Source organism: Strongylocentrotus purpuratus, unplaced genomic scaffold, assembly GCF_000002235.5.
Source record: "Strongylocentrotus purpuratus isolate Spur 01 unplaced genomic scaffold, Spur_5.0 spur5_contig_852, whole genome shotgun sequence".
In the NCBI taxonomy this organism is placed as follows: Eukaryota; Metazoa; Echinodermata; class Echinoidea; order Camarodonta; family Strongylocentrotidae; genus Strongylocentrotus; species Strongylocentrotus purpuratus.
In genome coordinates, this window is record NW_022145560.1 from 162,272 (window position 1) to 178,975 (window position 16,704).

At 36.4% G+C, this 16,704-nt stretch overlaps 1 protein-coding gene across 1 annotated transcript; it reads left to right on the forward strand.

The window, feature by feature from the left end:
* The first annotated feature begins 736 nt into the window (after positions 1 to 736).
* Positions 737 to 14,761, forward strand: LOC588307 (di-N-acetylchitobiase). The gene is made up of 7 exons (XM_030995009.1): positions 737 to 1,105; positions 6,339 to 6,477; positions 7,607 to 7,809; positions 8,466 to 8,637; positions 11,295 to 11,392; positions 12,559 to 12,723; positions 13,437 to 14,761. The coding sequence occupies exons 1-7, from the start codon at positions 875 to 877 to the stop codon at positions 13,635 to 13,637; spliced, it is 1,209 nt and encodes a 402-aa protein (XP_030850869.1). The 5' UTR covers positions 737 to 874; the 3' UTR covers positions 13,638 to 14,761.
* Positions 14,762 to 16,704: the final 1,943 nt, after the last annotated feature.

The window sequence follows — 16,704 nt, forward strand, 5'->3', positions numbered from 1 at the left end:
AGAGAATGAGAGAGGTAGAGGAGAGAACAAAAAATAGTGCATGATGAGAGACGAGAGAGAGAGAGTGAGAGAAAAATAAGGAAGGGAAAAGGAGTTAAAGGACAGAGGGAATGTGATATCAGTGCTAGTGGAAAGAGTGTTTGTGTGTGTGCGAGGGGGGGGGTTGACAAAAATTGTGTGTGTATGAAGACAAAATAATAATCCATTTATTAAAATGGTACAAATCTCATTAATTTGTTCCATAATTATTCACACACCCATCCTTCCCTTTGTCACAGATGAACTAAATCATAGAGCAATTATTCCGTTCTCTAATTTTAAAAAGAGACCCTATGGTATAGGCCTGTGGCAGGCATGCCGGAAGCAGTTTGGGTCAAGGGGGGGGGGGGGGGGGGGGGCAAAAATATAGGGGGCTCACCTTTTACGGGCAGTGGCGTACTGAGGGGAGGGGGGACATAAGAAAAATCTCTATCGCGAAACCACTTTTACTGCCAATTTTTTTTTTTTTTGTTGGGGGGGGGGGGGGTTGAAAATGACCCCCCCCCCCCCCCCCCCCCCCCACTTTTATATTCAATTTTTCTCTAAAGCAGAAGTGTTTTAGGGGCTAATACATCCACAGGGGCATCAAAATATATCAAAATTGTAAAGAATCACTATCGACCCAATTTTTAAAATTTCCGAAAACTTTGTATTACCTTTAAAAGTTCGAATCACATGATCAACTTCCCTCCTGTCACGTGACTGTTCAGGGTTATCCCCGTTGCGTTGTGCACGTACATGTAGTAGACTATTACCGATTGAAGAAAAAATATTCTGTAGTCTATTGAAGTTGAACGACACATAACCTGTGTCTATTAGACTATTCTTTCTCAACATGGAATTGACAGTAATTTGGTCGATTTTAGTGACTTTCACTTTATATGGTGGTGTAACATGCCTTCAAAATGAGGTACATTCAAAACACGGGCTCGGAGCGGAACTTCAGCAAGTCGGGTCCCCGATGTTCTCCGAGCACATCTCCGCGATGAGACGTTTGGCTGCACAGAACTGTCCATGTACTGACCCATCACTTTGCGACACCATCAAAACAACACGAACAAAAGAGGTAACGTAACGTAACGGTATACATTGCATGCGATTATATACTTAGCCTTTATAATCTAAGTGACTTTTAGAATTTGGTTATAGACCTAATATAGATCTAGGCCTAGAAATCTATATGCTTCCATTCCATTTGAAAATAAAATTCTATTTTCATTTTGAGACTTGAACTGAACTTGGTCAATGAATTATGACACGCATATAATGATGAAATTGAGTCTTCATTATCAGTAGGGGCGCTGGTCCGAGAATGAAGATCGTCCTCATAAACAAGGATATCCTCATAGTCATAAACGAGGACAAAATGCGTCCTCAAAAATAAGGATCGTCTGCATTTTCGAGGACGTTTTTTTTCATGTTACAGAACGGCCTGCTGGCGATGCCAAAAATGGATTCCCCGGGGGAAAATAACCCTAGTTCACCGTCTACTTTTATGGGTTGTCCGTCTTCCCAAGGATTTATTGCTCATAATGTGAAGGTCTCTGTACAAAGTCAATGTAAAATGCATCAAGAAAATCATTGCAGAATCCGTTTTTTGCATCGCCAATGCGCCGATCAAAAATATGAAACGTCTGCGAAAATGCAGACGATCCTCGTTTATGAAGACGATCCTTATTCTTGGACTTTAATAAACTTTAATAACTTTCACACATCAGTTCCATTACAATGACCCATTTAAAAAAAAAGTACAAGTTAAGTAATTTAAGGACAAAATATACAGTTCTTGCCTCTACAGTGTATATTATTGTGGATAACAGTAAGGAAATGAGAGAACTGTCTGTAGTGTTTATGCCTGTCTGGAAGAGATGCTATCTAGTATCAGATGTTGCTAGCACATGTTGCTGTAACCTTGTCAATATCTTCATGATCTTCATGGTCTATTGTCGTGGACAAGGTCCGCAGTTCGAGTCCTGCCGCGGCACTAATGTCCTTTGGCAAGACATTAATCTACATTTGCCACACTCGACCCAGGTGAGGTAAATTGGGTACCTGGCAGGAATTAATTCCTTGAAATGCTTAAGCGCCGTAATGGAAGCCATGCTAAAGCCGGGGTAATAATTTCCAAATTTGGAAGCGCATAGAGACGTTCAATATATGCTACACAAGAACCGAATATTATTATTATTATTCCATTGTCTTAAAAGGGTTGTACACACTGCTTCCCAAACATTTCTAGAGGGTTCTTTGCCCACCAAATTTCTGTTACAAATGGTCTTTGGATGGCATGGCCTATGCCATTTGATCCTAAGGGGTTGGCAAAGACCATGATACATGTGGTTAACACTAAATGAAGCCTCCGAAACAAATTGGATAAATATTATGGATGTCTTATAATTTGGGAAAATATAGTGATTCATTTTAATACTTTATATATTAAAATATTCAAAAAGCTTGGAAGATTTATATGTTTAAACTTTTTTATTATTTGGTGAATGATTCTTACAAATGTTATCAAGATTTGAAACAGGTGAATACTACTAGTACTGGTGTAAAATTTCTTTCTGAAATACTGACTATTTGTAAATCATTAAAAATATAAAAAGCCAATAACATCTAACACATTCCTGTACCAAAACCAAACATTCAATAGGAAAACTGTAAACAATCCCCGATCTATAAAACCACAATAGCCAAAAATATGGTGTTAACTAAAAGAGTAAAGCATAAAGGCTCTGTTTAAAAAAAAAAGTAAAACATACTGTAAACATTATAAACCAAACATAATAAACCAAACATGCATGTCCCCAACTTGGACGGTCAAAAATTACATTATGCTTATAGTGCTTACATGTACTTCAAACATGTATTTTTAGCCTATTTATAGGATCAGGACTATTCATGTTTTTGACAAATGCAATTTTTGGAGCTAATTACTCCAGCTATTTCCTTTTTTATTCGCCAGATACAAATACTAACAAAAAGTATGAGTTCTTACAATTTTACTAAAACAGAAAAAGCCGTCTGGTATGGGTCATTCTTTAATAAAACTGACAAGCACTTCATATTATAAATTGTAAGAAAATGTCAAAAATGATAACAAGGAAAACATAACAAAAACATCACAATTAAAAATATTTAAAAAATGCTAAGGATCGAAGAAAAGATAGGAAACATCAACAAAATATTCATCATTTAGGAGGTGTTGTTTAACTAATCGTTTGAACTGTTTTACGGTCTTACTATTCTTGAGATTAATTGGGAGGTTATTCCAAATAATTGGTCCATTGTAAAAAATTAAATAATTCTCAGTTGTTGATATGCAGTTTAAAGGGAGGTGGATATTGTGAGCATTTATAGTATTGTAATTTTGAATGGAACAATTAAAAGTAAAATAATCATAATTCTTTGGAAGAAGTTTATTACACAGTTGAAACATGAAAATTGCACTATTTAAGGTTACTAAATCATAGTATGGTATTTGCATTTTTGTAAATAATGGTGGAGTATGAGACAGATAAAAAAGAGTGTGTAATAAGGCGAATCCCATGTTTCTGTAATTTATAAATTTGTTCAATATTTCTCTTAGAAGTGAAACCCCAAACAATATTACAATAATTTAAATGGGAAGAAGAAATGAGGACATATGGTATAACATTTTCAAAACAGTCTGAGGTAAAAAAAATCAATCTGAATAAGACACCAATATTTTTAGATAACTGTTACAAAGATGATTTACATATGGTGGTTCCAAGATAGTTTTTCATCTACAATTACTCCTAAAATGTTGTACTTGACACCTGAGTTATCTTTTTATTTGAATAGAACAAATTTAAAACCATTGGAATTTTGGTTTTAGTTCCAAATATAATATAATTAGTTTTATTAGTATTTGATATTAACTCGTTGGATTTCATCCACTTATTGCTTAATTGGATTGTCAATTTTTTACAAAATTCCTTAAACAATTGGTTGTTCAGAGATATCTCATGCGCATAAAGCAAAGTTGAACATTTTTCATTGAGCTATGGGAAGTCAATCTACAGGTACATGTAGGTCCATGCTACAAGACAAAACTGGCAACTGATTTATAATTCTTTATCTTTGAAAAGCTTCAGGCTCTCAAAGGGCCATTTAGCTATTTGGTCATAATTTAAAAAGACAGTGCCCCAAGCATTAAAGGTAATACAAAGTTTTGGGAAATTTTGAAAATTGGGTGGATAGTGAATCTTTACAATTTTGATATATTTGGATGCCCCTGTGGATGTATTATATTATGCATGATTATTGATCCTAACAAAGAGATTTTCTTTATTACTGATGCGTGACTAGCATCTATGCACCATTTTGTTAATTTCTATTATTGACTATATTTCCGCCATACATTGTATATTCCTGGATGATATTTGATACGCATGAACTTGACGTCACAGGTAAACTTTTGGTCACACCCATGTCCCTGCGGGTGTCATGGCGGACGCGTACGCATGCATCCAAATTTAAAATTGGTCAATTTGCTAATTGGACCAATTTACCAATTTGCTGATATTATTCTTAGCAATTTGAAATTGCTTTTAGCCATTATTGACCTCAATTTAGCTCACAAATTATTTTTCACCTCTTCCCAGAACTCAACCTTTTTTTTTAAAGCCTATCTGCACTAGTTTGGCCGGGAGGGATTAGACCTCCCTGCATGGCCACTGACAGTTGGTTATCTCATCAAATCAGCTCTCAGTTAACACAAGAAAAAGGGGACCATGTACGTGGGACAAACGCTTAGGTATTGTTTGCAATATAGGGCGCAAGTAGCTCTAAGTAGTGCAGTGAGGCTTTAACACACAGAAATAAAGTCTCCTACTAGCTATATAGGGCATCGTTTCACAAAACCATCATAAGGCTTGATACCTGAGTTCTGGTATGGGAATCATATTTTGATAGAAAATTGCTATGATTTATTCTGGATTGTTTATAACACATGTAGAAACTCAATGCGAGCAATGCGGCACGTTTATGCAAGTTTTCTATTTAAAAGCAGTATGCATGCACCTATTCATGAAGTAAAAAAAGCATGCAAAATTAAGCAGGCAGAGTCATGAATGCATGTTGATGCGTGATGTAAGCATGTGCAAATATAGCAGCAAGCATGCACATTAATGCATGTTTGTTGAAATTGCCCATGCATCTGCATTTAACATGAAATAAGGAAGTGGAAATGGTGAGAATTGGTCTCTTTTATTCAGGTGGCCGGATCGTGTAGATCAACATTGCCATTGTGCTAAGAATTTTTTCAGGAACTTCCTTATTTGATTTGAGATCACATACTGGTATATAAGGACTTACTTCATCCTCACAAGAAAACTGAAACCAAAAGTCAGGCACTTGATTGCTATGATCGATGAATACATTTTGAACCAAGAAGTTATAATGGAGAAAGAATTTTAATTCTGCTTTTCTATGGCATTGTACGTCATGTGATTGTTTTGTTTGAAGAAAATCATAAGGAATTTTGTTTTAATTAACTACATGTACCCATTGACTAGTGAATCCTTTAAATCCAATTGGTTTTAGTATAGGACTGTCACCCTGTCCCTTTTGGCAATGGATTAAGCACAGTACATAATTTTAATGCTACCAGCTAAATTTGTGTTGCAGATTGCAAGTCTTACAGTATACCGGTATATGGAATTGTGTAATGACTATTATATATGTCACATGTTTTGTGAGAGGGATTAAAATATTGCTTTTCTGATTTAAAATTCAGTTTCTTTTATGATGCCTGTAGAGGCGTTGTGGTCTAGTGGATAAGTCACCTGACCACGATCACAAGGTATGGGGTTCAAATCCCAGCCCAACATTAATGTCCTTTGGCAAGACGTTAATCTGTATGTTTGCCACTCTCCACCCAGGTGTTAAATGGGTACCCGAGAGGATGCAAAAGTTAATGTAGTTTGCTCAGCATTGTGAGCATCTATAAGATAATGCCTGGGAGTGGAGGATGTGCATACATTGTTTGCGGGCAAGCCTGAATCTGTTGACCGGGGTAATTGTATATATATCTGTAAAGCGCTTGGAGACATGGTTGATGTATTAAGTGCTATATAAGCAGAATATTATGGTTCATGTGGCATTGTGGTGCACAACTTTTTTGAATTACTTTACACAGCTTTACATGCACTTGGAGAGCAAAATAATTATTCTGTTTTATTTAATGTAAAGCGCTTTGAGCATGTTATTTTAAGGCGCTATATAAATATCAGTATGCATGTATTATTATTGTTACTAATTTATTCTTTATTCAGATTTTTCTGTTCTCTGTGTCGTCTCACAATTGGCAAGACTATGATTGGGATCATATTACAACGATCACTATGTTTGGTTACTACGACCCAAAGCTAATGTGCTTCGCTCACTCCAAGGGGGTTCGAGTGGTTGATCTGGGTAAGATTTTATTTTTTAATTTTTTTAATAAACTTTATTAATTTGAAAAGACCTTGAAGAGTTTTCAAACTAATCACAAGATTAAAGCCCCACTGCACTAATTATAGCTACGTGCGCCCTCTATATAACAAACAATGCATAATCGGTGACCATTGGTCCCCCATGAACCTCTTTTTCTTATGTTAATTGAGAGCTGATTTGATGAGATAACCACCTGTCCAGTGACCTTGCAGGGTGGTCTAATTCCAGTTGTTTACTAGTACAGATGGGCTTTAAAACAAAAATAAAGCAAAACAGAGCAAAAAGTCAGAGCTATCCTAGTACTTTGGCTTTATAGTAGTAATACAATTCAACTATTATAGCCAAGTATACTTAAAGATATCAATAAGTACATCACCAACTAAAGGATAAATTAAAGCCTATCTGCACTAGTTTGGCCAGGAGGTATTAGACCTCCCTGCGTGGTCACTGGCAGGTGGTTACCTCATCAAATCAGCTCTTAATTAACATAAGAAAAAAGGGGACCATGGAGGATCAACTGGTACCACTTATGCATTATTGGCTATATAGAGGGCGCAATTATAGCTACAAGTAGTGCAGACCCGCTTTACGAGCCTGGAAGCATTCAAAAAGACAATACCTAATTCATCAGCATGATCATTTTAAAATTAAGTTTACCAATTCCCCAAACTTTTAGGGAAACAAACTGCTAAAGAAAAGATATGTTTTTAAAGCAGGGGGTGTTTCATACAGCTGTGCATGAAGTTACGAATGACTTTACAAATGTTTTGAATATGAAGAGCCAAATGGGATGTCCAAAGTTTTTCCTGACATTTTAACATTGTGTGAGTGTATTTCCTATAATCTCAATTAAATTTTAACCAAAAATACACTTTGCATTAAAATGTTTTGTTAATAATGATAAGGTTAATCTACATCTGCATATTTCAACTTTAGCTGAAATGCAATTAAAAGGATTTGAGAATCCCATTCAGCTCTTCATATTCAAGTCATTGGTAAAGTCATGCGTAACTTTACGCACAGCTTTATGAAACACCCCCCTGATTGTATATAACGCTATGCTTATATTCAATTGATAACCATTGATTTTTTTATTGATTTTTTTCAGGTGGATTTGGGGCTGATCTGCTGACCAATGACACGGCCCGGATTGAATGGGTCATGTCAAAGGTCGAGTTTGCAGTCATCAATCACCTGGACGGTATCAATCTGGACATTGAGTTCGCGCTGACCAAAGAAGAAGCTCCGCTACTGACCAGTTTTGTCCAGATGACCACCGAGGTTTTCAAGCAATCCATCCCACATTCTCAGGTAATAATAATAATAATTATATTGGGTTCTTGTATAGCACTCGTATCTGTTAGACTTGAGCACGGCTTTATAGCACGGCTGCAATTAATTCCTGCCAGGTACCCATTTACATCACCTGGGTTGAGTGTGGCAAATGTAGATCAATGTCTTGCCAAAGGACATTAGTGCCGCGGCAGGACTCGAACCGCGGACCTTGTCATCCACAGTCCTGTGACTTATCCACTCGACCACAACACCTCTACAGGTAAAATGTAGTCTTGGGTCATTTTGCAGACACAGACCCTTTTCAGTCAAAGCATGTCACATACAGCATGTTTGTATTAGAAGCCATTATCCGGTTAATGGCCGATAAGGGATAAATTCTGCCTAATAGAAACTGGCTTTCTCCGCTATTATCCGTATAATGGCCGTGAGAGCATTAGTAAGAATTACCCACACGAGGTACCTTTGGAAAAGGCTAACACGCCCGAGGCGATAGCCGAGGGTCTTTGGACTGATTTAAAGGTACCGAGTGTGGGTAATTTTACTAATGTCCGAACAAAATGCTATTTTTTGTTATAAGATTATGTTTTATTTGTTATATGAAATGATGTTTTATAACATGATTTCACTAATGTAAATTAACTATGCCCATTCCTTTCCCAACCCTCCCTCAGGTGACCTTTGATGTTGCCTGGTCACCTGACTGTATCGACCTTCGTTGCTATGACCACAAGGCCATCGCCGACACGGTCGACTTTGTTTTCGTCATGTCATACGATGAGCAGAGTCAAATCTTTGGAGACTGTATCGCCAAAGCCAACTCGCCATATGACCAAACAGCACAAGGTCTGTACATATACCTTCTTTATTAGGTTGCATTAGATATTAAAGATATATAAACTTGAGTTCTGGTAAAAAAAGAAAATGAATTCTCACAGAATCTAACGAAACTTACACTGAATGTTCAAGATTACAAATAAATGACATGTGCCAAACAATTTTGGAAGAAAATGTATACTGGCTGAGTAATGAGCATAGAAAGACAAGGAAATCAAGGTAGTACTAGCCCCGACACCATGAGTGTTGTCCCATATATAGCTTTCGTCATGTCATACGATGAGCAGAGTCAAATCTTTGGAGACTGTATCGCCAAAGCCAACTCGCCATATGACCAAACAGCACAAGGTCTGTACATATACCTTCTTTATTAGGTTGCATTAGATATTAAAGATATATAAACTTGAGTTCTGGTAAAAAAAGAAAATGAATTCTCACAGAATCTAACGAAACTTACACTGAATGTTCAAGATTACAAATAAATGACATGTGCCAAACAATTTTGGAAGAAAATGTATACTGGCTGAGTAATGAGCATAGAAAGACAAGGAAATCAAGGTAGTACTAGCCCCGACACCATGAGTGTTGTCCCATATATAGCTTTCGTCATGTCATACGATGAGCAGAGTCAAATCTTTGGAGACTGTATCGCCAAAGCCAACTCGCCATATGACCAAACAGCACAAGGTCTGTACATATACCTTCTTTATTAGGTTGCATTAGATATTTTTATTTATTTATTTATTTCTAATCTTTTGACAGGGTAGCCCATTCACCAACAAGTAGTGGTCTTCCATGGGGCCCTGAATGAACATATTTACATCGTTTATAACATTTATACAGAACAGTTACAAAAATAATACTCGTTTGCAAAATAAACATATATCCTTAACCTAGTAAACAGTAATGTCAATAGGAAAATATTAATTAAGTCGCAATTATGTGAATAAGTCATGTAAATATTACAGAACATGCACGTATTGTATGTACAAATTATATTATATTATATTATATTTAATATAATTGTATTATATTAAAGGTACTTAGTAACATTGTGATGGTTGATTTCACAAATCTGTTGAATCAGGATGCAAAACACGTAAAATTATGTTTGTATGTATGGATTATCCAACTACGATGCCCCAAATCCGAAATTATTCACGCAATATGAAGATTTTTAACAATGTTCAACTGGTTTTCGAACGGGCGTCGATGTGCGGCGCTTCTGAATCTAAATTCTCCCAACCATTTTTGAATTTTCCCAACCGTTTTTCCATGAAAAAAGGACATACAAACAGGCTATAAAAAATCTGTCAACACTTAAATGTCTGGAATGGAATGTAGAGCCATTTTATTGCTTTGTGAGATTTCCATTCACCTAAAATGTAATTAAATTGTAATAATAACGTTGGGAGAATTAAGGAATCGATCGGATCAGTTTTTCCCAATTTGTACCATGAATAATGGTCAGTTTTCGCTCAAATTTTCAGATTATCTTTAATTGTACATCTAGCATTGAAGTCACTACCTTAGCACCACTATCTCTCATCTGAACAATGTTAAAAAGTCCCTTTAAAGTGACTCTGTATCTTTGCCTCAGATTCTGAAACAAAATCATGGATTTAGCTCCTGCTGCAATCATAATTATAAACCATTATGTCATACATATATCCCATGACTTTTACAAGCCAACTGCCTGTCTGATTATCAAGATATCTATGGTTGGAATTCGAAATGTCAGAATTTGTTTTCTTAAAGTAGCCACACGTAGAAATCAAAAGTGTTTTGAATTGATGCAAAACTCATATCATTGCGAAGGGGAAGCCTTGTCGATCAAATACAACAACTCTTCTCTTAAAAATATGTTTGGGGCCCGCAGTGATCAACTCTCAAGAATGTTAGTTTTGAGATCCAGATTTTCTGCCTTCAGCGGTCCTTTGTAGAGCGTCAATATTTGTGACGTCACATACGGGACACGGCTGGCTAGCTGCATACTGCTACACGGCACTGAGCTGTTCATCCAGTGTGTGACGTCACAATTCAGAGCTCACTATGCTTGTGTGTTTGACTTACGTTCAGGGGCGTTCGGGGGTCTAAGGAGGGTCTTGAAAAATTGCATTTTACGCCTTTCCATGATATCTACCGTATATGATTTCTCAGCAAATTGTTCATGTTTTTCAAGAGAAAATCTTTCCATCCATATGTAATTTGTTCTAATTATGAGTTGTTAGTGAATTTTCTTTGTGTAGCTCCTTTAACAGTTTTTAGAACACTACAGTCTATTGTGGAAAATAGTACCCCGGTACCAGTATGGTAAAACCGGTCTCTCAAAGATTTTTACGTTTTTGAGGCACTTTATGATCAATTTGAAGCACAATATTTTTAGGGCTTCAATATTACACCATATCACAGACACTGATAACACATGCTTTTCAGATTTAACATTGTTAAACGTATTTAAATGTTGTAATTTTAAGCAGGGGATGATCCCTGATAAACCTCTGGTTTTTGATCACCCACCCCCCCCCCCCCCCCCCCTGCAGGTTCATCTTTTGTTTTAATGCTTTTATATTTGATTGTAATTTATATTGTCTTTTTATGAATCTGTGGAAGTTAATGAAATTGAAATTGAAATAATTTGACTTTTACTCTTATTTTTGTTGTAGGTGTTGAAGCATTCCTCAAGCTAGGTATACCTGCCAAGAAACTTGTCCTGGGAGTACCCTGGTATGGATACAACTACAAATGCTTGACTGTGTCTGAGGTAAGAAATTGTTTTTTTACCACTCCTGGGGAGTGTTTCACAAGGACTAAGTTGGACTTAAAAGCCCCACTGTCCTACTTGTAGCTACTTGCTCCCTCTATATAGAAAACTTCCCCAATCGGTGCCTGTTGGTCCCCCATGATCCTCTATTTCTTATGTTATTTGAGAGCTGAGTTGATGAGATAGCCACCTGTCGGTGACCTCGCTGTGTGGTCTAATCTCTCCTAGCCACACTAGTGTTGATAAGCTTTAAGTTGGACTTAACTATGGCAGGCAGTTCATGCCACTGGTTGCTCTCACTATTGGTCTCTCAACTATGATCATTAGATAATATTTTTCCTTCAATAATGAATTATAAAAATTGTAAATTCTGTAGATTTGTGACCATGATGTGTACGTCCCTTGAGAAACCAATGCCAGGAATGGCTAGAAAGATTTCCTTTTGCGTCAGAGACCTAAATTGATCGATTACAGCTCTAGCCAACACTTTCTCTCTTCTCTCCTTCCATTCTTCCTTCAATGTATTCATACTCTTGCATGCTGTCCATCCAAGCAAACATTTTCGACATTGCATAGAACATCATGCACACAAACTTCAAACTTCAAACAAACTGGTCTCTTGGAGGATTCGAACTTCTGATCCTTTAGTCTGCAGTCCAGCATGCTATCTGCGAGAACGAGTTAAGATGGAGCGGCGATATACCTTAATAGATACAATCCAGACTACATCTCCTGTGCCATAGATGGCGCTACTCACTATGTCATCTAACCCTAACCCTCATCCTTTTGTATCATGTTTTATATATCATATTATTATTAGATATATCTTTTCGAGGGTTCAGTGACACAAAGATGTAACTCCATACTTTGCCAAAATGAGTATTTGATATCAAAACGTTCAAAAAAATGTGGGCTTTCCAGGAAACACAAAGACTTAACTCCACCCAACACCCCATTATAGTCAATGGCCAGTGAAACATAGATTTAACTCTTTGAGGCCCAAGTGCTCGGTGACACATAACCACTTTTTCTCAAAATGGAGTTATGTCTTTGTGTCACTGACCCCTCGATTTGAAACTGTACCCATATTTTCTGATCAAGTTGGGTGGCTGTCGCAAAAGGAAGTCTTCTCACACTCGATATTGAACACTTTCTTCTCTCCACAGACCGACGTATGCACCATTCCTGAGGTGCCGTTCCGTGGCGTGAACTGCAGTGATGCGGCGGGTAATCAGAAGAGCTTTGTCAACGTCATGAAACTCCTGGTGTTGAACTCTACGACGGGCAGAAAATGGAATGCAACTTACAAAGCGCCTTATTTTGATTACAAGGTATTAATTTTGAAAATTAAATGAGGGATAACAATATTTCAATCCAATATTTCTATCTAAAATGTGGAACCAATCTAAGATTTACTAAGAAGTACAGAGATTCTTTGTCCCCATAATGAGACTGGTTTACTATCATATTCAAATTTATGAATGTTTCTTTTCTGGGGGACCTAAGTGACGAGTTATTCTATTAACATGTTACTGGACCTGAATGAACTACAATACTCAAAATCCAGTCTGCATATAGAACTTGTTGCTTTGTTGGGCAAACATTGGGCAAGCTTTCAAGTACAACCCTTGCTTAAAGGGTGGGAATCTTTGTCTCAGCTTCTCAAACAAAATCCTTGATTTAGCTCATGCTGCAATCATAAGTATAAACCTTTATGTCAGTTAGGAACCCCATGACTTTTACAAACCTATTGCATGTCTGATTATCAAGATATTTATGATTGGAAATCGAAATGTCAAAAACCGTTTTCCTAACATTTTTATAACACTACAGTCTATTGGGGAAAATGAGTATGGTAAAACCGGTCACTCAAAGATTTTTACAATTTCTTAGGGCTTCAATATTTCACTATATCAGACACTGATAACACGTAGGGCCATGCCTCTCAGATTTAACATTTTTAAATGATGCCTTTAAAAAGTATGCTGGAAATATGATAGTACACCGGTCTTTTCATGATTTTAATATTCCATCCCACTTACAGAATTCTGAAACGGGTGAGGCGTATCAAGTGTGGTATGACGATACTCAGAGCCTACAGCTCCGCTACGACTATGCCAAGAAGATGGGTCTTTACGGAGTAGGGCCCTGGAACGCTGACCTCTTGGACTACGGCAATGACCCTATTGGTAGGAACCAGACCGACGCTATGTGGTCAGCAATGGCTACCTTTCTCAATCCATAGAATCTTCAGCTATGTTATGACTACGGACCTCTTAGACTACGGCAATGACCCTATCGGTAGGAACCTGACCAATGCTATAGGGGCAGCAATGGCTAGCATCCTTGGTCAATAAATCTTCCAGCTTCATTACGTCATGAATATGCCAAGAGAAATATAATAGAACTGTAAGAAGTAGGGCAGTAGGACCAAGGGGTGCTGACCTCTGTAGAGCCCTACAGATTGACCAACAGCTCATGAGAAAGACAATGTCAGATTTTGGAACCCCCAGGAAAAGTTCTCAGAAGGCTTGTTCCATCCTATATTTCCATCAAGCAGTACCAAATTCGAGTGCATAGCAAACTTGATGAATATTAAAGGAAACCTCACCCCAAGAATACCTGTACGGGTATGCTGAAAGATGAGATTTATTCCTGGCTATTAATTAAATTTCTTATGATAATGTAGAAGAGATATATAAATATAAATAATGATTCTCTTGGCATGATTTAATGCCTTTTAGCATGACATGATAATGTGACGTACGAGGTGAACTTGAGCATGAGGTATCATGCACCAAGCTCTAGTTGGAAAGACTTTTTAGTTCAATAACAAAACCTTTTCTTCTCAATGAGGGAAAAAATCAAAGTATAGAAGGTAAAATTCTATTTGATGAAAAATATATAAACAGGGAAACATTTTTGAAAACTTTGTAATCATTTTTTTCAAGCTGGATATTACATGTAGCTTGAAAAGCATGAAATAATGGAGGAAATTAGGGGACTGAATTTAATATTACATAATTTTGCTGTAAATTTGCGCTTCCATGCTTTGAAAAAGCAAAATATTGTTGATGTTACATGTTAATCTTTTTGTGTTTTTTTACTCAGAAGAAAAAGTACTGTGCAATTGAACTTCAAGATGAATCTTAAATGTAGACTAATAAAGAACTAGTAAGAATTATTGAACATGAACTCTAATCATGTCTTTGTCTTCTTAAATACCAATGCTAATTCTAATTTCTCCTTGAGAATTCTCCTGTTCATGTGGCTTTTCTGAAATACTATATTTGTATGGAATAGACAGATCATCATGTTTTGTAAAAGACTCATGTATGATAATAACATTTTCATAAAAATGTTTGTAAAGTATTTTGTGTATTTCAAGCTTTGTTGAAGATGAAACCAGAGTGTGAGATGGGGGAGACGGCAAGAGGGAAAAATAAGAAGGAAGTAGCGAGAGAAGTGGCTTGATATGAGGTGGAGAGGGAGTAAGGATTAGGGACACATTCAAAAGTTAGAGAATGAGAATGAGAGAGAGAGTAGAGGAAAATATTTCATTTCATTTCATTTCTTTATTGAGTCCATATAGGATAATTGTTTATATGCACATGAACAATCTTGCTTCAACATATAAATGAACATAGGAACAACATATAATTGACATTCATAGGGCCCTGTTTTAGTATACATTTGATATAATATACATGGTCATGATGAATATACATTTAAATACTCTTTCTTCTTCTTCTTCTTCTTCTTCTCTTTCTTCTTACATACCCTCCATTTTTTAAATTCTTATATGCTCTAATCTAAAGTAGGTATTTTGTGTTAAAAATTATTTCTTGATATGGTATAACAGTAGAGGTACAACAGTAAAGTAAGTATACTAAAACAATATATATATTCGTGTAACATGTCAATGAGGGTATTTTGCATGGTTTTCACATTCTCTATTCTTTACTGGGTTTCATTAACTACTCTTATGGAAAGTGGTATGAATGAATTAATGCGGCGACTAGTTCTTGCTTTAACCCTATTTAGCCCGGGCTATTTTGAAACTGCATAGCCCAGGGGGGGGCTTCTCAGGCCCCCCCCTATGATCTCGGCCGTGAAACGCCCGATCGCCGCGAAAATTTGCATACATGTCAAGTGAAGTGTATAGAATACTATGGTAATTTCAATTTTTTGAAAAATTCACTCATTTGCATATTTATGGTAATTTATGCAAATAAGGTCATAAAATTCACATTTTTGCCCATAAATCAGACATTATTCATATTTAAGCATTCTTTCTCACTACATATATTTGTTAGACCATTTGGAATAATAATACAACACAAAAAATTGAAAAACCAGGGTTATTCCTTATGTTATCTATTGTTTTGATAATTTCTTATGTATTTCTTTGTTTTTTTTAAGTTATGTATTTTATTGTTTTTGTTGTTTTATTTCATTTCCAACTATAATTCAACTATTTTGACCCAAAAATAAACACCTAAACTATAAACAAGACCAAATAACCAATGTTTTATCTCTTTATTTGAAAAATGAGATTTACATATGTTTTGTACACAAATCACAAAAATGAGCGATTTTCGGGCTGACATGCAAAGACAAAAGGACACGTGACTTCGTAATGGTAGGTCCGATTTTCGAAAAATTTCTTTCAAAAGATGCGCAAGACTCGAAAGAAAAAAGTCACAAAATTTCAGTGCAAGATTTTCTTGCGTTAAAAAATTATCGCGAAAAATGTCGAGGGGGGGCTTCTCAAGCCCCCCCCCGGGCTAAATAGGGTTAATAGATCTCAATCTTCGTCCGCTCCTCAGGTGTATGTACTGGTCATTAAGGGGGTGGGTAAGATCAGACATAATGGATAGGGCCTTAGATACTACTCTTTCCTTACAGACTTCATCTAGGTCAACAGTATGGTTCATTATTTTGCTGGCTTGTTTTACAACATATCTCAGAATATATCTCTTCTCTTGCTTCCATCTCAATATTTTCCTTTTCGCTCTCGTTCTCATTTACTTACTTTTGAATGTGTCCCAACTCCTTATTCCCTCTACACCTTATATGGAGAAAAGGATTACAGACGGAAAGTTGGAGAAGAGAAGGAGATGGACATGATGGATGAATATGGAAAGAAGGGGACAGCTTGAATATACAAGACGGAAAACACAAAACAAATGGGAGTTACAAAAATTCTGGGGTGGCATTATGAAAACGATGTTATTCTTCATGTTAGTAATACTATATTAGTTGTCATAATAAATTAAAATTAGGACAAGTCATGGGTTAATGGCAGGTGT

Bases quoted from the DNA above. Each gene is read 5' to 3' on its own strand.
- LOC588307 (XM_030995009.1), top strand. From the start codon at position 875: ATGGAATTGACAGTAATTTGGTCGATTTTAGTGACTTTCACTTTATAT. The intron at 1,106-6,338 runs GTAACGTAACGT...TTCTTTATTCAG, and splicing joins AAACAACACGAACAAAAGAG to ATTTTTCTGTTCTCTGTGTC. The intron at 12,724-13,436 runs GTATTAATTTTG...TCCCACTTACAG, and splicing joins CGCCTTATTTTGATTACAAG to AATTCTGAAACGGGTGAGGC.